Here is a 24,253-nt window from a genome sequence, read left to right as displayed (position 1 = left end):
CTCAAATGAACAGTCTCATTTAGACCTAGTTCGTCTTTGCTCTTTAATGGCTGGTTTTCATGTTTCTCACATGGCTCAATACGATCCTTTGTGTACGTGCTAATAGCATATCTGACAGGCTGTCATAAATTATTCCGCTGCCAAGGCAAGACGTAGGCAGGGTTTCTGTGTGCGACTGTTCCAGGCAATCTGCCCTTCAAAGTGTCTGTCACAAATCACCAATGGAACAAAAAAATATCACCATCAATTATTTGGCGGTGCAGTGGTTAGCACTGTTGCCTCGCCAGAAGGAGGTTCTCAGTTTGAGTATCGGTCGGCCTGGATCCTCTCTGTGTGGAGTTTGCATGTTCTCTGAGCTGGTTTCCTCCGGGTGCTCCACTCATCTCCGACAGGCAAAACACGGACTACAGATGAAAATTAGCCTCCCTGGCTAACTCTGATACATTCACAGAAATGTTACCAATATGCACTGTGAAATAAACTGATACATTAAAGCAATGCGACTTTATTCCTTTCAGTTTCACACTCCATGGTTATATAAGCAGTTATGGAATGTTTCAGCCCTGGAGATGCTATTTAGACTGTGCGGCCCGCCCACTCACGCACTGGAACAGTGACTTGATCAGATGAGCCATCAGGCAGGCCCCTTGTTTATGTTATTTTTCATTTTTAAGTAAAATGAAAACTTCCCTCCTAAATTGGTACTCACTTGTAGATTAGTATTCATTTGTGTAGATGGCTTCTTTCACTGGAAATGTTATTGGTCCTCTCTGAAAGCTGTGAAAAGTGCAGATTTTATAGTCAAATTATGTGTACAAAAATGGACTGAACTGCTACTGAACTGGTTTGCTACCCCTCCCTTCTTCTGTTCATAGGATGCATGTAAACAGCCTTTTTTCCCTCTCTCCCCATGCCACCGATGGCCATTTTGGATCCGAGACAATGACAGTACACGCAGTTGCTTAGTTTGCCATCTGACCATGCATGCAGCGCAGCACCTGCCATACCAATGTCCTACTGTGCTTGTGTCATTGGCTTTGCCATGCTAAAAGTATGCACTTTGAGGAATGCTTAGTCGCAGTCATGCTAACAGCAGATATGCTCCTGTGGCCTCTCATTGAGGTTCACTCATTCCTGTCGTGCCTGCTGTACTTCTGCTTCCACACTGAGTCTGCAGCTCTTCTGCTGAAAGGCCAGATAGTGGGATCACCGGCTTCCCTCTTCACCGTTCGTCACTGATGTTTTGTTGATGTTAACGCGGGAAGGCTTTATGTAATATGATTATTAAATAATCCGTACGAGTGGACTAACAGCAGCTCTGCTCTCAGCAGCTTGTGGTGGCGACAGAGCTGGAGAGAGACAGAGCTGGAGAGAGACAGAGCTGCCAACTGTCACGCTCTCGGTGCGAGCCTTACGCTTTCGCGCTCTGTCTCACGCCATCACATTGTGATTTTTTACATAGAGGGCAATGCATGATCTCACCCTAAAAACGTGATTTCTTTCAGAGAGGAGCATTTAATCTCAAGCTAAAACGGCCTCTAAAGTTGGAAATTCTGGATCGAGGTACACTTGGTCATTTCGAAGGACACCTGTGGTAGAATGCACACTGGCTGCAACAATGCCTGTTTTGCTCTAAACGATACACAAATACACGAGAGGACTTAATATGGCTGATAGGGTGGCAGCAAACAAGATAAAAGCAGGGCATTGCCCTTCACTGAATTGTTCTTTGCAGTGGATCCATGTGGGGGTTTTGCATGTGATGGGGAGAGAGGCTGGAGGAACCTGGCTGGCATTATGCCGCTCCTCCCTAGATCACTTCTCTGCTGTTCCTTTCTGGGTTTTAAAAATGCAGAAATGCAGCTACTGTAATGAATGTTATGGGGAACGGTGGTCAGTGAGTGTGTGTGTCAGTATTTCCTTCATGCAAAAAAGCCCCTTTCATATTCACAGGGTTTGGTTGTGAATACTGTTTCTGAGTCATGTTGTGTAGCCTTGCATTGTGACGCTGTGTTACAGTGTGTCATGTTGTGTAGGTCTTGCATTGTTATGCTGTTACAGTGGGTCATGTTGTGTAGGTCTTGCATTGTGACACTGTGTTACAGTGTGTCATGTTGTGTAGGTCTTGCATTATTATGCTGTTACAGTGGGTCATGTTGTGTAGCCTTGCATTGTGATGCTGTGTTACAGTGCGTCATGTTGTGTAGCCTTGCATTGTGACACTGTGTTACAGTGTGTCATGTTGTGTAGGTCTTGCATTGTAACGCTGTGTTACAGTGTGTCATATTGTGTAGGTCTCGCATTGTGATGCTGTGTAACAGTGTGTCATATTGTGTAGGTCTTGCATTGTGCTGCTGTTACAGTGTGTCATGTTGCGTAGGCCTTGCATTGTGATGTTGTGTTGTACTGGGATACATTGTGTCGGGCAGGCTCACTCCACGTCCTTCCTGTTGGGGAGCTGGCAGCAGTGCACTCCCAAACTCAGTGTTCTCTGTTTGGCCTTAGCTCGGCCCTGGAGCTGGAGGCCCACAGAGCAGGCAGACAGGTTTGGTTTAGTGGTCAGCAGTGAGTCGTAAACGCTGAGAGCGCAGCGTCTGTAGTGTGGTGTAGAACAGCCTGTGTCTGGGGGACAGAAGAGCCTGCATCTGAGAACAGTCTGAGACACAGGGGGGCTGCCTGTTGCCTGTGGAATAGTGCTTGCTCTACACACTATAGCTAGATTTTACAGTTTAAAAATCTGACGGCCAGCTCTCCCGATTCAGTTCTCATCTAATCTGTGACTCTTGCGGGAGTATCAAACTGATAAAATTTTTAGGCATCTTTAGGCATGGCTCCAGTAGTGGGTAACCCTTTGTGGCCATAGCCTGTGACTATGCATGTAGTGTGAGCGTCCGTAGGATGGAAATACCAGCTAGAGTCAATGGTCATTAAATGTCAGCTGCTCTCCGTTGTTAGGTTTTTGATACACATGATACAGATTACTGTGTATCCTCACATGCCCCCCATCTACACATTTACCCAGCTCAGTGCTGGAGGAAATCACACTTCTGTGCATCTGGACATAATGTGTAGGGCTGTGGAATAGCCAGAGCTTGTACTGTGTGCTGTGTGTGTAAACGGGCTGATTTCCTGACCTTCTAAGCAGCCAGGAGCATTGAAACACTACAGTTATTGTACAGTATCAGACTCAATACAACGTGGCCATTATAAACCAGTAAACATGGAAGAAAAGTACTGAATTGCCACAAACACTTTCAGTCTTGTGGCGCGGTCATTCAGTCCTCACACAGAGCTGCAAAATGTATCTTTCAGGGAGTCTGTTTGTGTCTGAGAAGCAGCTCTGTGCCTAAATCCCAGTGTGTTTCCGTGAGGTAAGTGAGACCGCTATACCTCAACCCTGATTACCGGCAGGAGGAAATGGCTCCTACATGGTGTGTGCGGCGACCGTAAGCGGAAGTTGATTTTCTGTTTCCTGATGTCTTGCAGTCACTCACAGACACTGTGGTAGCCTGTGTAGTGTATGTAGGTGAGTGTAGAAACGGGTTCTACTGCCTAGATTAGGTTAAGGCTGGGAGATACAGAAGCTTCTGTTCTTTGCTCTTCTCTAATTCCCTTTTTTAAAATTAGATAGCATTTGAAAAGGACAAACAGCATCGATGACAGATTTATATTACAGTTCTGGATTCAGTCTCATTCTCATTCTTACCTTGGGTCATGAATGACTGTAATATTTTCACAGCTAAATCTTGTTGAGCAGATGGTCAGTTCTTTAAATGAGTGACAACAGTTAATCGAAAAGCCAGAGAACGAGATTTATGGAGTCTAAACTTGTTGGCAAACATAAATGTGAGTTATGTGCCTTGCATCTATAACCATCATGTGGATGGAGCTGATGAGTAACCCTTATTTGTGTACATGGCTTCCTGCTGGTTTGCACAGTTGAGATGTGAAGGGCTGTGTGAGCTTAACATGATAAAAGGGCTGCATGTGCCATGCATGTTGCCTCTGTTGTGTTACTATTAGTATTATCCATCTCAGGACACATAAAGGAATTTGCCAAAAACCTATTTTCCTGCTTGAAAGTAAACAACCCATTGCCTGTCTTTTTGGATGATTGTTAGGTTGTGGCCCACAGAGATGAGTGTGGTATCCTCTTCGACAGAGATGCATGTGGTAGTCTCTTCCACGGAGATGCGTGCGGTAACCTCTTCCACAGAGTTGAGTATGGAATTCTTTTCCACAGAGATGAGTGTGGAACTCTTTTCCACAGAGATGAGTGTGGTATCGTCTTCCACAGAGATGAGTATGGAACTCTCTTCCACAGAGATGAGTGTGGAAGTTTCTCGAGTGTGGTTTGTCTCAATATGGAATGCTCTTTTTATGCTTGTCCCATTGCTGCCATTCATTTCAGGTAGCTCAAAGTAGCACAGGCTTCTTAAACTAACAGAGATCTTTCTTAATTTAGTCCTGTATTTAGCATTCCTGCTCTCCTGATGTGAGATTTCAGTATACTCTCTTTATAATCAACTAGGCTAATGTGTTCATGGAAGTTGATCCTGTTAGAGCAGCACAGTGCTATTCAGCTGGCAGCCCAGGAGCCAAATGCAGACTGCCATAGATGTGCTCGGCCCTTTGATCATCAAAGAAAGAGCTTATTATTCAGGTCCATCACTGTACAGCATGAACATACCTCCCACGACTCACGGAAATACCTGCGTTTGAAGGACTCTACTTTGTTCTGCGTTGTTTTATAAATGGTTCGTAGTGGTAAATAAACAAATATGGCGCGCAGGTTATATTGGTAAGTGTGTGAAAGTGAAAGATGCACTGTGGTTTGTAGGCTCTCTGTTTGTGACTGTGGGAACAGAATGCGCCGTGTCTCAGTGACTGCTTGTCTCTTGTTTGGTGTTGCTTTGTGATGCTGCTGGTGCTGGTGCTGTAGGACAGCTGAATCTAATCATTGACCTCCACTGACGGCATTCTCTCATCCGGCTGGGTACATGTGCTCCTATGAGTGGCTCACTCGCCAGGACTGCACGCTGATCTCTGTGGCCTAGACTGTGTACTGAGTGAAGTGGTGAGCCATGGTATTCACACGGTATAGCCTAGCCTACACCTGACCTGCTGTAACTGTGACTGGACGATGGCAGCTTTGTAAATTAGCCGCACTGTGCTATCTTCCCCTTCCATGGAGATCTGAGTCTGTGGTTTTATTGATTTTCTCTGATGTTTGCTGAGGTGCTCTTGAATTCAGCTTTGGTGCAGAACCTGGGGAAACCCTTCCATGGTTGAGCTCCAGGGCTCCCTGTGCACTGCATGCATGGCTGGTACAACCGTCCCTGAGGAAAATTACAGTTTAAATGAGTCCAAGCTTGTTTAAGATGTGTTCTTGACAGTTTTAGCTGGTCACCCTGCTGACCAGCCTGTATAGTCAGCTTTTAGCTTTCTCTACCAGCTTTGACCAGCCACAGACCAGCTATGACCAACTAGAAGTGTCAAAAACACTGCTTAAACCAGTTTACAATCCCAGCTGATTTTAGCTGGAATTTTCAGCAGGTGAACATGCTGGTCTCTGCAGTTCTGCCTCTAACTCCGTACAGGAGCACTGGTGCTGAGACAGAGGAGGATTTAGGAACTGAGAGAGGGAAGAGGGGTTCCGCTATGTGCACAGCTGCCATTCTGACTGAAACACAACTAACCGCACCTCTCTCCCTGCCTCTTCTCTCTCAGGTACTGACATGAAGAAAGACATCGAGACTTTAATAGCAGAGGAACGTGCTGACATCATCTCTAAATATGACAAGGTCAGTGATGCAGTGCCCGGAATCAGAGCATAATTTACATAATTTACATAATTTAAGAGTACTGTACTGTTTAATGTAGATGCAATACACAGTACTTTGCTGATGAGCACAACTGCAGTGTCCTGCTTTAAAAATAACCTTAAAAATAATAAGTTATACTGGTATTGTGCTATATAGTATGAGCTGTGCTGTGCTGGTATACTAATATAAGGACTGTGCCATTCTGGGGCTGTACCATGTACTATAAAGAATGTGCTATGCTGTTTTTGTGCCATGTAATATCAGGACTGTGCTGTCTACATACTATGTTATATTGGACTGGCTGCATAGTGTGCAGACTGTTTGAATTAGATCTGGTTTTTAGAAGCTTTGCAGGGTTAGAAATGGCACTAGACCGTATTATTAATAGTTTTTTACATTCAAAGGAATGAAGAGAGTAAAACCACTGCTTTTTGGCTTTGGTGCATGAAGGGCATGTTGGTATTAATACATAGCAGAGGTCCTGTTCTGTCTGTAGTTCTGTGGAATGAGCCCGATGGAAGAGAATTCGATTACAATAGTTTTAAAACCCAGTATATTAGAAAATGCAGAAATTTGCATTTGCGTTTGCATTTGCTGTTAGCTCAGTGCCAGAGAATAATGGTTAAATAAGGCGTTTGAAATTATTCTGTAAATTGGGCCCCTCTGCCTGTGCACATATATTGTTTTTGTTTGTGTGTTGCTCTAACGCCACGGGAGATTAATGACCGCATTGTACCAAAGCAGCGGCTGTGCTCGAAGACGGAAACCTGCTCTGTTTAAAAGCAGTGTGTGTCTGTGCATGCTGCTGTCTGTCTGTAAAGCCACAGCTCTGACGGAAAACCTGCCCAGAGGGGAGGGCCTTCTCCACTCACAAACACTGCAGGATTGTTTCTCACAGTGAGACGTCATTACCACATTCAGTAACAATAGCCACTGCTAATTGCTATTAGCCCAAAATGTATGAGTGTCAATTACAACAGTTAGATAAAGCACAATTGAGTAAGGACTGTGTGATTGGGCATTTTGTCAGATCAGAACAGTGCTGTCCTGTTTGTGTTTGTAGTAGATGGGATGTGAGCCAACTCTGTTGTTGCAGTAACACACACAGAGATTCAAGATTGTCTGTCACAGAGAACATGTCTCTCTCCATCCACAGGTTGAAAGAATATATTGACGAATACTAAGTCATAACATTTTTAAATGACTCTAAATTACTTCTGATATTTTGGTAGCAAATGGTTTATAAAAAGGTACTTGTATTTCTGTGAGAAACTCTCACCCATGGAAAATGTTTGGCTGGATATTAGACGGATGCCTTATATGGGCATCCAACTAAATAGCCTCCCGAGGCCTAATTTTAACATTGCTGACCATTTCCAGAAATATGAAAAGTGACAAGCAAAATGTGAAATGATAGCTGTGGTTTACAACACTGCTTTGACCAAGAGGGCACCATGGCCACTGAAGAACAAAGTGAAAGAAATGGACTACATTTCAGACCCAAATGCCAGGGTTATTTAGCTGTTATCATTTGTATTTCCTGTGGTATTGGGTGTTTATTGTCTTTGATCGATGGGAAGAATGCACTGCATCTCCACCCCGAGCAGGTCAGCAGCACGGTCATGTGTCCACCTCTCCGCTGGACTGCCAGCCAGGGTCGGGTCCAGCACGGTCAGGATTCAGATTCAGAGCGTGTCCGCATCGCCAATGGCCCCAAAGCTTGCCATTCTCTGTAGGAACCAGGTCTACAGCATTAAAGTGCACGGTCATTCAGACAACCCGCATTCAGTTCATACCATTAAAAAAAGAAACACTAGAGCAGGTGGCATTCTCTCAGCCCACCCAGCAGAATGCTCGGCACTAACGGCACGCTGTGGGTGTGACACTTCAGGGCCTGGTTGAGTGTTTGTGGGAGACTTCATTTGGTTTTCAGGTTGACGGCCTGGTTGAGTGTTTGTTTGTGGGTGGTTTCACTTGGTTTTCAGGTTGAGGGCCGGGTTGAGTGTTTGTTTGTGGGAGACCTGACTTGGTTTTCAGGTTGACGGCCTGGTTGAGTGTTTGTTTGTGGGTGATTTCACTTGGTTTTCAGGTTGAGGGCCTGGTTGAGTGTTTGTTTGTGGGAGACCTGACTTGGTTTTCAGGTTGACGGCCTGGTTGAGTGTTTGTTTGTGGGAGACCTGACTTGGTTTTCAGGTTGACGGCCTGGTTGAGTGTTTGTTTGTGGGAGACCTGACTTGGTTTTCAGGTTGAGGGCCTGGTTGAGTGTTTGTTTGTGGGTGATTTCACTTGGTTTTCAGGTTGAGGGCCTGGTTGAGTGTTTGTGGGAGAGCTGACTTGATTTTCAGGTTAAGGGCCTGGTTGAGTGTTTGTTTGTGGGAGACCTGACTTGGTTTTCAGGTTGACGGCCTGGTTGAGTGTTTGTTTGTGGGTGGTTTCACTTGGTTTTCAGGTTCAGGGCCTGGTTGAGTGTTTGTGGGAGACCTGACTTCATTTTCAGGTTCAGGGCCTGGATGAGTGTTGGTTTGTGGGAGACCTGACTTGGTTTTCAGGTTGACGGCCTGGTTGAGTGTTTGTGTGTGGGAGACCTGACTTGGTTTTCAGGTTGAGGGGCCTGGTTGTGTGTTTGTTTGTGGGTGATTTTGCTTGGTTTTCAGGTTGACGGCCTGGTTGAGTGTTTGTGTGTGGGAGACCTCGCCTGGCTCTCATTGTGTCATTGTGATTTCCTGGTTTCACAGGGCAGGCACGAGGGGGCACACATCAACCCCTGGGAAGATGCTGACTACAGCATCTACAAGGTCACGGATCGCTTTGGCTTCATGCAGTAAGTCTGGAGCTGTCTCTCGCAATTGCATCATCTCCGTATGTCTGTGTGTCCGTGTGTTTGTATTTGTGTGTCTCTGTCTGTGTGCCTGTGCCAGTTTATCTGTGTGTCTGTGTATCTATGTCTGTGCCTGTATCTGTGTGTCTGTGCCTGTGTGCCTGTGTCTATGTGTATTTTCTTCTTGTGTCTATGTGCCTTTGTGCTTGGGTCCGTGTGTTTTTGCATGTGTGGATCCCCTGGTATACACAATAGAAAGGCTTTAGCCCTGGAGCACTGCCATGTTGGGGCTAACTGGAGCACAGCAGCAGAGGGTCAGTGAGGGCCACATCCATCACTGCAGAAGAGCAGTTCTCAGCCAGGCAGATACACTGATTCAGCTGATTGTGTCTGTGAGCCAAGTGCATGCTGAAGTGCACAGAAGTGATGAAAAGAAGTTTGCGTTAGCGTTTATTTCCTCAGCCCTTACAGAATGCAGTAACCTTCATTTTAACCTGCATGTTTCATTTCTCCTAACAGTGAAGAAGAGCTGCCCATCCCCAGTGCACTGGAGGACAAGGTGAGAGGAGGGCAGGCGAGTGGGGTCTATAAAGACAACTCAAACAACTGAACACAACTCACATACGCATGCATTGAACACACAGTGGGCTATCTGAACACAACTCTCACAACTGAACACAAGTCACATTCAGATACATTGAACACACACTATATAAACACAACTCTCACAACTGAATACATCTCACACTCTTGCATTAAACACACTGGGCTGTCTGAACACAACTCTCACAACTGAACACGACTCACACTCTTGCATTAAACACACTGGGTTATGTAAACACAACTGTGTTTCCTTTTCTCCGCAGAATAAGCAGCAGGAGATGGAGCGTGTGCAGAAATGGCTGAAAATGGTGCAGAAATGGGACAAGTACAGGAACAGTGAGAGGGTCAGCAAGCAAGCCACCTGAAATACTGAAATATATCGCTCTCTGCTTAGCCAGTTACCACCAACACTGCCACCTGAATTACTGAAATATATCCCTCTCTGCACAGCCAATAACCACCAACACTGCCACCTGAATTACTAAAATATATCCCTCTCTGCACAGTACAGTTACCACCAACACTGCCACCTGAATTACTGAAATATATCCCTCTCTGCACAGCCAATAACCACCAACACTGCCACCTGAATTACTAAAATATATCCCTCTCTGCACAGCCAGTAACCACCAACACTGCCACCTGAATTACTAAAATATATCCCTCTCTGCACAGCCAGTTACCACCAACACTGCCACCTGAATTACTGAAATATATCCCTCTCTGCACAGCCTATAACCACCAACACTGCCACCTGAATTACTGAAATATATCCCTCTCTGCACAGCCAGTAACCATCTCTCTCTCTCTCTCTCTCTCTCTCTCTCTCTCTCTCTCTCTCTCTCTCTCTCTCTCTCTCTCTCTCTCTCTCTCTCTCTCTCTCTCTCTCTCTCTCTCTCTCTCTCTCTCTCTCTCTCTCTCTCTCTCTCTCCCCCTCTCCCTCTCCCTCTCAGATGTCACGCAGGGTGTATAAGGGGATTCCTCTGCAGCTGCGAGGGCAGGCCTGGTCACTGCTGCTGGATGTGGAGAAGGTGAAGAATGACAACAATGGGAAATATGAGGTATGCACACGCACACGCACACGCACACGCACACGCACCCACACACGCACGCACACCCACACGCGCACACGCACACGCACACGCGGCTGTAGGTTTGTATTGTGCAGGTTGGGGCAGTGGTTGGGGGTAGTATTGTGCAGGTTGGGCCTGTAGCTGGGGTAGTATTGTGCAGGTTTGGTCTGTAGATGGGGTAGTATTGTGCAGGTTGGGGCAGTGGTTGGGGGTAGTATTGTGCAGGTTGGGCCTGTAGCTGGGGTAGTATTGTGCAGGTTTGGTCTGTAGATGGGGTAGTATTGTGCAGGTTGGGGCAGTGGTTGGGGGTAGTATTGTGCAGGTTGGGCCTGTAGCTGGGGTAGTATTGTGCAGGTTGGGCCTGTAGATGGGGTAGTATTGTGCATGTTGGGGCAGTGGTTGGGGGTAGTATTGTGCAGGTTGGGCCTGTAGCTGGGGTAGTATTGTGCAGGTTGGGTCTGTAGATGGGGTAGTATTGTGCAGGTTGGGGCAGTGGTTGGGGGTAGTATTGTGCAGGTTGGGTCTGTAGCTGGGGTAGTATTGTGCAGGTTTGGTCTGTAGATGGGGTAGTATTGTGCAGGTTGGGGCAGTGGTTGGGGGTAGTATTGTGCAGGTTGGGCCTGTAGCTGGGGTAGTATTGTGCCGGTTGGGTCTGTAGCTGGGGTAGTATTGTGCAGGTTTGGTCTGTAGATGGGGTAGTATTGTGCAGGTTGGGGCAGTGGTTGGGGGTAGTATTGTGCAGGTTGGGCCTGTAGCTGGGGTAGTATTGTGCAGGTTGGGCCTGTAGATGGGGTAGTATTGTGCAGGTTGGGGCAGTGGTTGGGGGTAGTATTGTGCAGGTTGGGCCTGTAGCTGGGGTAGTATTGTGCAGGTTGGGTCTGTAGGTGGGGTAGTATTGTGCAGGTTGGGGCAGTGGTTGGGGGTAGTATTGTGCAGGTTGGGTCTGTAGCTGGGGTAGTATTGTGCTGGTTGGGCCTGTAGATGGGGTAGTATTGTGCATGTTGGGGCAGTGGTTGGGGGTAGTATTGTGCAGGTTGGGCCTGTAGCTGGGGTAGTATTGTGCAGGTTGGGCCTGTAGATGGGGTAGTATTGTGCATGTTGGGGCAGTGGTTGGGGGTAGTATTGTGCAGGTTGGGCCTGTAGCTGGGGTAGTATTGTGCAGGTTGGGTCTGTAGCTGGGGTAGTATTGTGCTGGTTGGGCCTGTAGATGGGGTAGTATTGTGCAGGTTGGGGCAGTGGTTGGGGGTAGTATTGTGCAGGTTGGGCCTGTAGCTGGGGTAGTATTGTGCTGGTTGCGCCTGTAGCTGGGGTAGTATTGTGCAGGGTAGAGCTACAGTTAGGGTAGTATTGTGCAGGGTCCAGGGATAGGTTGACTCAGTGAGTCAATGATGTCAGGTCCTTGTCTCCCTGTGAGGGGATTCATACACACACACACACACACACACACACACACACACACAGTGCCCTGTGTCTGTTTACTGTACACATGTAATGGTGTGAGCTGACTTTAGGGCAGCGCTTGTGCGGTGAAGGTGGATCTGGGTGGGCAGGTACTCCAATTATTTTTACTGGGCCATGCCTTTCACTGGGTTGCAGAGATGCTGTTTGTAGGAAATATTTCAAACCATAATCTCCAATAACGGCAATATTTAAATCCCACTGCATTTTAACACTCACAAATACTAATCCAGAATTGAGGCCATTATTCACTTGCTGGCGCTATTTCTGTGGAGTGGCTGTGTAGGTGGTATTTTAAGCATCGCCCTGTTCCTGAACAATAGAACTGAACTCTTTGAACTGTTCATATTTCTGTTTCTTATTGTTTTAGAAAATGAAAGAACAAGCCAGAAGCTACTCCACTGAAATCAAACAGATCGACCTTGATGTAAACAGGACCTTTCGAAACCATATCATGTTTCTGGATCGCTTTGGAGTCAAGTGAGTGACCACCTCTATGTTTATGCACCCAAGTGAGTGTGTGTGTGTGTGTGTGTGTGTGTGTGTGTGCGTGTGTGCATGCACAGTAAGTCCATGTAAGGTTTTAAGAAAATTACATATTTGTAAACCTGCTAGTCAAACATTTGTGTGTGGGGAGCGTTCTCTCTGATATGAGCAGCGCCCCCTGGTGGTTTGGCTTATTTAAGCAGCTGCACTCGTCATCTCTTCTACAGGGTTAATAAATCATCTTCTAGTTTAAAGTGTGCGTGTGTGTATATATATATATATATATATATATATATATATGTCCTGCTGTAGCCTATACGCTATTGTTATGATGCATTGTGTGTTCAGAGACGCTCTTCTGCATACCACTGTTATATGTGTGGTTACTTGCATTACTGTCACCTTCCTGTCAGCTTGAACCAGTCTGGCCGTTCTCCTCTGACATCTCCCATCAACAAGGCGTTTCTGTCTGCAGAACTGCTGCTCACTGGATTTTTGTTTTTTGCATTATTCTTTGCAAACTCTAGAGACTAGCGTGCGTGAAAATCCCAGGAGATCAGCAGTTTCTGAGATACTCAAACCACCCTGTCTGCCACCAACAATCATTTCATGGTCAAAGTCACTTAGATCACATTTCGTCTCCATTCTAATGGTTGATCTGAATATGAACTGAAGCTCCTGACCCGTATCGACATGATTGTATGCAATGCACTGCTGCCACACAATTGGCTGATTAGATAATCGCATGAATAAGTGGGTGTAATAATAATAAAAGTAAAAATGTTCCTAATAAAATGCTTGGTGAGTGTGTACATGTATTTGCAGTTGGTAGTTTTTGGTTAGAAAACTGGTAGAAGAAATGAATGAAGACAATGAATGAATGGCGCTGAAACCTGGCTGTTTCCTCTCTGTGGCTGTGTGTGCTCTCTGTGGCTGTGTGTGTGCTCTCTGTGGATGTGTGTGCTCTCTGTGGATGTGTGTGCTCTCTGTGGCTGTGTGTGCTCTCTGGCTGTGTGGGTGTTCTCTGTGGTTGTGTGTGCTCTCTGGCTGTGTGGGTGTTCTCTGTGGCTGTGTGTGCGCTCTATGTTGCTGTGTGTGTGCTCTATGTTGCTGCGTGTGCTCTCTGTGGCTGTGTGTGCTCACTATGGCTGTGTGTGTGCTCTCTGTGGATGTGTGGGTGCTCGCTATGGCTGTGTGTGTGCTCACTATGGCTGTGTGTGTGCTCTCTGTGGATGTGTGTGCTCTCTGTTGCTGTGTATGCTCTCTGTGGATGTGTGGGTGCTCGCTGTGGCTGTGTGTGCTCTATGTTGCTGTGTGTGCTCTCTGTGGATGTGTGGGTGCTCGCTGTGGCTGTATGTGGCTGTGTGTGCTCTCTCTGGCTGTGTGTGCTCTTTGTGGCTGTGTGTGCTCTCTGTGGCTGTGTGTGTGCTCTCTGTGGATGTGTGGGTGCTCGCTGTGGCTGTATGTGGCTGTGTGTGCTCTCTCTGGCTGTGTGTGCTCTTTGTCCACCGGTCAGCGGAAGGGGACACAACATGGAGCCCTGCTACAGAGAGGAACAACTCCGGCTGCAAGTGCACAGGAAGACCAAAGTTATTTTATTGTTTAAAAGCAATGCATTTTTGCAATAGTCTTCTTTGGGGATTCATCGGACAAATAAGACAACATGCAATTTTAAAATATATAGAAACTTATAAAAAAGTATAGTCTTCTTTATGACATAAAAGATCTGGCTTTACTGTAGAGTCACACACAGTGTATGTCACAATCACAAACAAATATCGGAGCTAATCGGGCAAAATACAAAAACACTGTGCCATTCCGCTCTCTCTGGTCTCCCTCAGCAGCTGGGAACAGTGTGTATTTTTAGGAGCTTTTCCTGTCTCTGAATAGGCTCTGTCTCTATAATATCCCCCAGGGGGGCCTCCTAATTGTTGCATTATATCTTTTAACACAGCAGAAAAAAAGCCATTCCTCTGTAAATCCCCTCTCTGAAGCACTTTGTTTGAAGTGACAAATGCGGATAAGCCGCGCACTTAATCCGTCACGCAGAAAGCCCTTTTTAAAGTATTCTGCTGCTCGCGTGTCCCTGCCGCTTTGTCCCATATCTGACACTTACTCTTTACCATAATCAAGCTGTCCCTCTTTCTCTTTGCCCCTCACCTTCTCCTCCTCTCCCTTCCCGTTCATTTCCTTCTCTCTCCCTCTTTCCCTTTCTCTATCCTCCTCTCTCATAAAGGACATTCTCCTGCAACTCTCCCTGCTTTCCATCCCTCTCCTTCCCTCTCCCTCCCACCCTTAGCTCTCTCTCTCCCTTTCTCCCTCTCTCTCTCTTTTGCTCTTTCGCTCTCTCCCTCTCTCACTCTTTCTCTCCCTCTCTCCCTCTCTTTCCCTCTCTCGGTCTCTCACTCTCGCTTGCTCTCTCTCGCTCTATCACTCTCCTTCTCTTTGTCTCTCTCTGTCTCTCTCTCTCCCTCTCTTTCCCTCTCTAGGTCTCTCGGTCTCTCTCACTCTCCCTCTCTCTGTCTCTCTCGCTCTCCCTCTGTCTCTCTCTCTTTCCCTCTCGGTCTCTCTCACTCTCGCTCGCTCTCTCTCGCTCTCTCACTCTCTCCTTCTCTTTGTCTCTCTCTCTCTCTCTCTCTCTCTCTCGCGCTGGCCATTTTTGGTAAGCTCCGCTGTGCTGAGTGCAGGGCAGAGCTGTGGTGATGTCATCAGCTGTGGAAGTGGAGTGGAAAGTCTAGCACATTCACAGAGCCTCATGTATACTTTAACAGAGACGAGGCCAGGCTTCGCAGGAGTGGGGTGCTGTAAAGGTTTCTGCTGTGCAGAGAACAATACGTGTGTTTTCAGGAGTGTCATGACTCATAGCTACAGCCCAGCTGCTTCACAGTACATGTAGCACATGATTTTGTGATAAATTTATGTATGTGTGTTTCATGTAAGACTGATCTGGAGAGCTTGTTTTTATGGAGTTAGTCCCTGTTTTAATACAGATCAGTGTGGAACTGTGATCAGTATGGGTGGGTCATGGAAGTGATTGCTTGATTGAGAAGAATGTTCATGCCAAATATCTGCAATATGTAGATTTTGAAATTTAAATGATCTTGAAATGCAGGCTTGGTTTAACTGTTCTTTATTTGAGGTTGTGCCAAAACTAACATGGAATTTATAATTCAATCTCCCTAAAATGACGTGAAGAAGCTGTGTGTTTACCTGCTAATGGATTATTCCGATTGTAGGCATACTTGTTAATCGAGGAATACGATTGAAAACGGGTTGAGACCAAAAATCGGTTGATCGGGGAGTTTTCAGCTCAGCAGCTGCTGGGGCGTGAGACAGAGAGAGCAGAACGGTTGTTCCCACGGCCCTTGAAAGGACAGATACCCTGCAGTCCCTAAAGCCTCACAGAAAATCCCCAAATATGAAAAAAGCTATTTTTCTTTAGCAGGGAGCGAAGAAGGTCAGTTCTTGATAGAGCTCGGCCATTTTTCAATCAGGTCCAGCGATGCCATTGTCATTGTGCGGCGTGGCTATCGTGTCATGTAGGCTGCTGCCTTGCATTTACCTTCTCCCACCTGCTAACATCAAGTACTTCTCCAGGCACTGTATTTAAAACCTTTTTCCCCCATGCAAATCCATTGTCAAAACAACCCAGTATGGCAGGAATTAGAGGCTTGTAACAGTGAAACGGATCCTTGAACATGGTTCCTGTATGGTGCGAGGTGTTTGTAAGATGGTGGAAGGCATGAGTGTGATTTGTGTGGGAATGATCAGCCTCTCTTCCCTCCACAGGCAGCAGGCCCTGTTCCACGTGCTGGCCGCCTACTCCGTTTACAACACGGTGTGTATCCCCCGCTCCTTACGTAACACGGCTGCTGGGTGCCAGCTCGGTGGCGTTTCCATGCTTTTATCTGGGTGTGGGGCTGTCTGGCCATCTTCAGGGAGAAACACACGGCCTTGCATGGCTCAGGGTCACACGGGAGTGAAGGGCTGTTTCGGGGCCAGTATTGCAGTGAAAGGCCTGGTTTTAAACTGCCGTGCTCCAATCTGTGTTTGTGTGTGAGTGTTTGTGAGTGAGCGACTGCAAGTCTGTGAGTGTGAGTGTGAGTGTACCTCCATCAATTTTCCAAGGTAACTGGAAGCAAACCGGATCTCACTATGATTGATGAAGACCATAGAGAGGTGTTCCTTCTGGAAGTTGGCTGTGCCTTCGATTCTAGCATACCTAACAAAACTGCACTCGGTAATATATTTGGATGTTTAGACCATGTCCACTGGCTCTAGTGGTCAGAGCTCTGAGAGTACTTGGGCTGACTAAAGGAAGAGCAAAGCGAAAGAGAGTATTGCTCAGTCTCCTCCATTATAGGCAGTCACTGTACATGGGGAAGAAGATGTTTTCTATGCCCATAATCTTTTTGCTGGAGCAATTGAGATGCCTATATCTATTCTGCATATTGTTTGATAGATTTTACTGGTATCAGAATGCAACTGAAATATAGTTGGGCCCTTATAATGCATTTTGCAAATGTGGACCTAAATAAAGAATGAAAATGTGAGTGTGTGTGTGTTTGTGTGTGTGAGTCAGGTGGGCCTTGAGGTGTAAGATGCAGAGTAAGTGCTTAATGTCCTGTTCTCATTTCTCACTGTAGACCCAGAAGCGTGTCAGCATGGTGTAGCTTATATAAGCACTGTCAATGCAGTGCAGGCATAATGTTCTTTCCTCGTATTGCATCTCAGTTAATGGCAGTTAATGAGATTTTAGAAGTGGTTTATATTTTAATTTGAAAATCAATACTGTCTTTACAGTACCAAAAATGCAGTAATGTAGTGAAGTAGCTTAAAGGGTCTCCTTAAGAATTGTTGTGAGGCCATTATAGAGTCAGTAGCATGGTGAGACTGTTGACCACGCCCCTTTGCCCCCCGCAGGAGGTGAGTTACTGCCAGGGGATGAGCCAGGTGGCTGCTATCCTGCTGATGTTCCTGAATGAGGAGGAAGCCTTCTGGGCCCTGTCCCAGCTCCTGACCAATCACAAACATGCCATGCATGGTGAGCTTGCTACAGACCAATCACATACCGCCTGTACACAGTGAGACTACTACTGACCAATAACAAACCGGCTATACACAGTGAGTCCACTCCTGTGAGTCCACCACAGTAAGTCCACCATTGAGCACATGGTGAGCTCACAACTGACCCGTTATAGATGACCGAAGTGTGCTGAGCCGGGTACTGACCAAATACTGACACTACAGTGAAGGGCTGTGGTCAGTGTTGTAGTGAAGGGCTCTTTCCAGTCAGTGTTGTTGTGAATGGGTATTTTAAGTCAGTGTTCTAGTGAAAGGCTATTTCAGGTCTTTTGTGGTGAAATGCTATTTCAGGTCCTTGTTGCAGTTCTGTTTGAGGTCAATGTTGTAGTCCTGTGTTGTTTTAGGTTTTACAGTCATTAAACACCTTTCTTTTTCAGGGTTCTTCATTCCTGGATTTCCTAAACTTCAGAGATTTCAGGCTCACCATGACCAGATCCTCTCTAAACTGATGCCCAAGCTGAAGAAACATATGGTGAGTTATTTGTTTTAATTGCGGAAACATTGAAGGTTTCAGTAAAAGTGGAGACCCTGCGTGTGGGTGTCTGTTTGGTGTGCTTCTCACAGGCCTCTCTCTTTGCATTTAGGATAAGGAACAGATGTCCACTGGGATTTATACACCCAAATGGTTCCTGCAGTGTTTTATCGACAGAGTGAGAAACCCGAAAACCTGTATTTCCACACAGTGCATCGTGTGTGTCTGTGTTGAGCCTGCATTTCTGTGTGCATGTGTATAAGCATGGATACATGTATTTATATATGCGTGTACACGTATGGCTACGTGTGTGTGTGTGTGTGTATATGTATGGTTGCGCGTGTGAGCGTGTGTGTGTGTGCGTCTGTATGTGCATGGCTGCATGTTTGTGTGTGTGTGTGTGTGTGCGTGTGCGTGTGAGGATCTGTATGTGCATGGCTGTATGTGTGTGTGTGTGTGTGTGTGTGTGTGTGTGCGTGTGAGGATCTGTATGTGCATGGCTGTATGTGTGTGTGTGTGTGTGTGCGTGTGAGGAGCTGTATGTGCGTGGCTGTATGTGTGTTTGCTCGGTTGCATGTGTGCTTGTGCATACGTGTATGTGTGGATTATTCAGGTTACTGTAGTTATGCTTTCTCTGCAGTGGCAGAATTCACAGACTACCTACTGTCGTTCTTCACACAGACTCCATTCACACTGACCCTGCGCTTGTGGGACATCTACATTCTGGAAGGAGAGAAGATTCTGACCGCCATGGCCTATACCATCCTCAAACTGCACAAGAGTGAGAGCCCTTCCGTTTCACTCTGACACCTCCCATAGTGCACTGGGCGGCCCCTGACTGGCCCCTGACTGGCCCCTGACTGGCCCCTGTGTTATCTGAGGAGGGATTATGCTCACCTCGTGCTGCAGAAGTGACCTCTGTCTCTGTGGTTGATGTGGTTTTTGGTTCATCATGCTCTGAAGCATGCTCCAGTGCTGGGGCAGGGCCGCTGTTAGTCTGTAGAATGGGCTGGCAGCAGATGCGCTTTGAAGGAGACCAACCAAATACCAAAAACAAGTCAGTCTCAACACGTATAGTAGTCTTCTATATACACGTTAAATATTTAGACTTATTTCTATTACCTTTTCCCAAAATAAGACACAACATATTGCCAATGAGGTGAGACAATTTGCCTCCTTTAAAGATTTGCCAACGCGGTGAGGAAATTTCACTTCCCAAGCAATCAATAATTTGAAAAAATGTATACTTTACCAAGATATGCACTTACTGTACTTAAGAGAATCCTTACAAGCCTAAGCCTAAGCCTAAGTCTAAGTCTAAGACTAAGACTAAAGGCTTTTCTGCAGTGACCCTCTGAAATGGGCTGTGACACAGAGCCCAGGCCTGTGACTGGGCGTGTCAGCTCTGTAAACGGGGTGAAGTGAGCAGTGAAGTGTAAACGCGTGTGGTGTGCTCCCCCTGCAGAGCAGCTGCTGAAGATGCCTCTGGAGGACCTGCGGGAGTTCCTGCAGGAGAGGATCGCACACTCCCTCCAGAGCGACGACGTCGTGGTGGAGCAGCTGCAGGCGTCCATGTCCGAACTGCGCAAGATGAAGCTGGACCTCCCGCCACCCGGTGCGCTTCTCAAACACTCGCCCGCATTTTACACACACCCGCATTTTACACACACACCCATATTACACACACCCGCATTTTACACACCTGCCCCCTGGTGCGCTTCTCAAACACTCACCCGCATTTTACACACACACACCCATGTTTTACACACACACACACACACACACACCCCTGCACACGCTCTCAATTTACACACACACGATCCTACACACACTCTGATTTTACACACACACCAACATTTTACACACACCCCTGCACACACCCACATCTTACACACCATACCCCTGCACACACCCCCATTGTATACACACATACTGATCAACACTCCTTTTTCACACGGTGGCCATTTTGTAATTGCGTGTTTGCGCATTCCTCCCTCTGCGTCTCCAGCTAAGTCAGACGAGCTGCCCAAGAAGCCTCTGGGCGTGGAGCGTGCGTCGCTGCTGACGGGGGCCCGGCCCCACGTGCCCCGCCCGCACAGCCCCCTCCAGGACCAGGAAGTCATCGTGCTGGCCGAGAGCCCGACGGACCCCCACACGCCCAGCCAGGGGGGCTCCCCCCCTGCGCCCTCCCCCGACCTGGTGCTGGTGCACAGCCAGGACCTGCAGAGCCCCAGCGCCCTGACCCCCACCGAGGACCCCCCGAGCCCAGCCCACCCTCCTGGCCACGAGCCCGCTTCTCCTGAGCTGAAGCCTGCAGGCGGGGCCGAGCTGCTGGAGGGCGGGGCTGAACGTAGAGTAGGAGATGCTGGACTGCAGGAGGGCGGGGCTGAACGTAGAGTAGGAGATGCTGGACTGCAGGAGGGCGGGGCTGAACGTAGAGTAGGAGATGCTGGACTGCAGGAGGGCGGGGCTGAACGTAGAGCAGGAGATGCTGAACTGCAGGAGGGCGGGGCTGAACGTAGAGTAGGAGATGCTGGACTGCAGGAGGGCGGGGCTGAACGTAGAGTAGGAGATGCTGGACTGCAGGAGGGCAGGGCTGAACGTAGAGCAGGAGATGCTGAACTGCAGGAGGGCGGGGCTGAACGTAGAGCAGGAGAGGCTGGACTGCAGGAGGGCAGGGCTGAACGTAGAGCAGGAGATGCTGCACTGCAGGAGGGCAGGGCTGAACGTAGAGTAGGAGATGCTGCACTGCAGGAGGGCGGGGCTGAACGTACAGTAGGAGATGCTGAACTGCAGGAGGGCGGGGCTGAACGTAGAGTAGGAGATGCTGGACTGCAGGAGGGCGGGGCCAAAGTGCAGGTGGGAGGGGACTGTGTGCTGGCAGCCACTGAGACTGACGCCCTGGCCCCGCCCTCTCCCCTGCGCCCCTCAGCTGAGGCCGCAGACGCTCCCGTCCCCCTGAATCTGCCCCCGCTCCCGGAGCCCTGCCCCCTGCTGACGCCCAGCAAATTTCCCATGAGCCTGTCTCTGCCCCTCCCGCCCTGCAGCCCCCGCCGCCCCTCCAACACCTCCCAGTACGACAACCTGTCCGAGGACCCGGAGGAGCTGCTGGAGCCGGCCCCCGCCTCTCCCTCACCCCAAACCCAGCCCCCTGACCTCCCGTCTACTGCCCCTGCACCTCCACAGGCCTGCCTTAAACCAAAGCCAGCCCCCTGCCTCTCCCCTCCCATCCCTGTCCAACAGCAGGAGCAGGACAGCTCCCATTCTGTCGAACCCCCAAAGGAACTGTCCAGTCAGAAGGAGGAGCACAGCCTGACCCTGGAGGGGAGCAGCCCTCCGCTCACCGACAGCCTCGCAGCCAATCCTGTCCCAGAGGACCCGCCTGCATCCCCGCCCCCCACACACACTGTCCACTCGCAACCAGTGTTCCACCTAGACCCCTCCCCCAGCCAACACCTGCCCAAATCCATCACATTTTAAGACGTGGACCAGCCCTTGTTTCTGAAAAAGCCATTGCATCTTTTTTCTTTTTCTTGTTCTTGAGTTTTACTTTCCAGAAGTTGTGTCTTCACCTTTGAGGTTTCCTGACAAAATCCCGAACAAAGATTTTGATCCGCTGAAATGTGGGAAAAGGTTGAGGACAGTCGCCGAAAAGTGCCAACAGAACCTCACCCCTGCTCTAGTGCCCTCCTGATGCTCAGAGGTTGACAGAACCTCACCCCTGCTCTAGTGCCGTCCTGATGCTCAGAGGTTGTATGTATGGGTGGATGTATTGCCTGTCTCTGAGCGCCTTAAAAAGAACATTGGTATTTCTTATAAAAACATTTGTGTACTGTAGAAATGTAATAAGACCTTGCCCAAAGTGTTTTGAGCATTTTCTTAACCCCATAGTGTAAATTCCTTTTCATCATTTATGGATATTAATATAACGGAACAATTTTAGTATGCTTAGATCCTACTGTCATTCTTGACAAATAGTGGAAATAGTGTCTTTAGAGGAAGAAAGTGTGTGTTCTCACAATTATTAATTGCAGCAGATTAATTTTCTTTCCTTGGTTCATGCAGCGTTCCATGTCCCACTGTGCAATATGACAGCGTGTGAACTGAGCACTGCTGTGTTTGGGGTCAGTGTTTGGTAATGCATCCTATGTAAGGGTGACGCTGGTGTTTGTGGGCAAAGCAGTGTACATTACTTTAGCCTAAAAATATTTGCAAGCAGGTGCAGGAAATATCCCACTGATTTCATTTTGAAATCATTGATTTTGTCATCTTTTGAAATATCCCTGATCTATGATGCTGTGAAAGCTTGTTCAAATCTTTATGAAAATGCAGCAATAATGTACATTTGAATGAAAGTTTACAAATATTTAATAAGATATGTATTAAATTGATAAAAAGCAATAGCATTAGAGGTTTTGCAGAACTGCTATAATTTGTTCATATTTTGCAAGCGGGATGGGCATGTCATTTGTTAATCAATGCCGCCATCTGGTGGTCAGATCATGCTTTGCATGATGTCATCTTAACCTCCAGACTGGGATTTCAGTGTGTTCAGCGTTAATACTGCCCTTTGTTAAAAATCTTGTACTGTAATCCAGAGAGCGGGTTGTTTTGAGATGAAAACCTGTCTTCAGTGGCATGCAGTTGACGCCCTTATGTAAAGAACAGGCTCAATTAGGAAGCACACATTATGCACGCACAACAGCTCAGGAATAAAAAATCAACCGCTTTTATCACAGAATAAAAGAATAGCTGCGCTATTGGACTTGAAATCAATGTATTAGGAGAGGTGGTGGAAATGGATCATCACTTCTTCCCCATCTACATGATGTGTACATTCTGGTTTTTTTTGTTGTTGTTTTTTTACATAACCTATGTTATATACAGTATATATGTTTTATTTTGCCGTTTTGCACTTTGTATATGCAAAACAATGACAAATTGTTTATTTAAATTTTGTACAATACTGTACATTGCTGTACTTTCCTTTCTTAAGGAGTTGTAAGGGCTCCAACCAAAAGTGTTTTGGTTTTATTCAGATTCATGTGATGTAAATACTGTCAGACATTTGTGAAGTTGACAATGTTTGGAGAAAAAAAAAAGTTTCTAAATTTGTGAGTGACTGCTTTTTTCCAGTGAGCGTAATGAAATTCAAATGTCTTAATTTATACATAAGAGAATTTATACACTAATATTATAAACTCTTTTTTTAGTGAATATCAGATATGGCTAGCATATAAATATCTGTGACAATCAGCTGTTTAACTTCTTATCCATTGCACACAAATATTTTATATTACACTTGGCTTTCTGGAAACATACACTCCACGTTTGGTTAAATGTGAGCACTTCCTATTGACTGATATGGCCATCCAGGAAAACCACTTACAGAAATGCATTTTTAGTGTGCTGGTGGCTTCCTGCTGAAAACTCTTTCAGTCACTTTCTCACAATTCAGCATTGTAAGCTATGGCCCTCATTTGGCCAGCTGACAGACATGGGCCTACATGGACAGTATGGCTGTGTTTAGTCTTTCTGCACACACTCTAAATTTACTGCGGTTGGACTTGAACCAGAAGGTTGAGTAAATGAATTCCTTCTGCACCAAAGGTTGCTTCAGTGTCATCCAATAAATGTGTATACATTATAAATATATCTAAATTATATACATCCATCCATCCATCCATTATCTGAACCCGCTTATCCTGAACAGGGTCGCAGGGGGGCTGGAGCCTATCCCAGCATACATTGGGCGAAAGGCAGGAATACACCCTGGACAGGTCGCCAGTCCATCGCAGGGCACACACACCATTCACTCACACACTCATACACTCATACCTACGGGCAATTTAGACTCTCCAATCAGCCTAACCTGCATGTCTTTGGACTGTGGGAGGAAACCGGAGTACCCGGAGGAAACCCACGCAGACACGGGGAGAACATGCAAACTCCGCACAGAGAGGCCCCGGCCGACGGGGATTCGAACCCAGGACCTCCTTGCTGTGAGGCGGCAGTGCTACCCACTGCGCCATCCGTGCCGCCTCTAAATTATATACAGTATATACAAAACTGCAATTCCTAATATAAACTATACATTTTGCACCAGTGCATATAGAAATGATTGTAATGAACAAGTGACGAAGTCTCACATAATAGGTGCTCATGAGAATTCATAATTAACCTAAAAAAAAGTAAGAAAAGCTCTAGATTTCAGTTAATACCATGTGTAATTTATTTTTTGTTGGGACCTTTGGTCAAATAGTGACATTGTATTTTGTAACTGCTAAAAAAATAATAATTATATTTTAAAAACCATAAATAAAAATAGGGTCCATTTATCCAAGTGTATCATTGACACACACAAAAAAGACTGCCAGTAGACAGTGTACAATCGGTTAACTCCTCCCACAAATGGGCGTTTAGGCCTCCAAAG

At 46.9% G+C, this 24,253-nt stretch overlaps 1 protein-coding gene across 1 annotated transcript in view; it reads left to right on the top strand.

Moving 5' to 3' along the window:
• The window catches only part of LOC133130569 (TBC1 domain family member 10B-like), a 28,664-nt gene extending 5,229 nt beyond the window's left edge, over positions 1–23,435 (top strand). The window contains exons 2-14 of the mRNA XM_061245233.1: positions 5,731–5,804; positions 8,561–8,646; positions 9,163–9,202; positions 9,510–9,590; positions 10,200–10,307; positions 12,148–12,257; positions 16,053–16,101; positions 17,187–17,307; positions 17,726–17,820; positions 17,933–17,998; positions 18,502–18,601; positions 19,286–19,435; positions 19,829–23,435. Coding sequence (XP_061101217.1) covers positions 5,739–5,804; positions 8,561–8,646; positions 9,163–9,202; positions 9,510–9,590; positions 10,200–10,307; positions 12,148–12,257; positions 16,053–16,101; positions 17,187–17,307; positions 17,726–17,820; positions 17,933–17,998; positions 18,502–18,601; positions 19,286–19,435; positions 19,829–21,300 — 2,544 coding nt within the window. The 5' untranslated portion in view covers positions 5,731–5,738 and the 3' untranslated portion in view covers positions 21,301–23,435. The remainder of the gene's footprint in view (positions 1–5,730; positions 5,805–8,560; positions 8,647–9,162; positions 9,203–9,509; positions 9,591–10,199; positions 10,308–12,147; positions 12,258–16,052; positions 16,102–17,186; positions 17,308–17,725; positions 17,821–17,932; positions 17,999–18,501; positions 18,602–19,285; positions 19,436–19,828) is intronic.
• The last annotated feature ends 818 nt before the right edge of the window (positions 23,436–24,253 follow it).

The sequence above is a fragment of the Conger conger genome, chromosome 6 (assembly GCF_963514075.1).
Source record: "Conger conger chromosome 6, fConCon1.1, whole genome shotgun sequence".
Classification (NCBI taxonomy): Eukaryota; Metazoa; Chordata; class Actinopteri; order Anguilliformes; family Congridae; genus Conger; species Conger conger.
The sequence above is the reverse complement of the archived record's forward strand: the minus strand, read 5'-3'. Positions and strand labels throughout refer to the sequence as shown.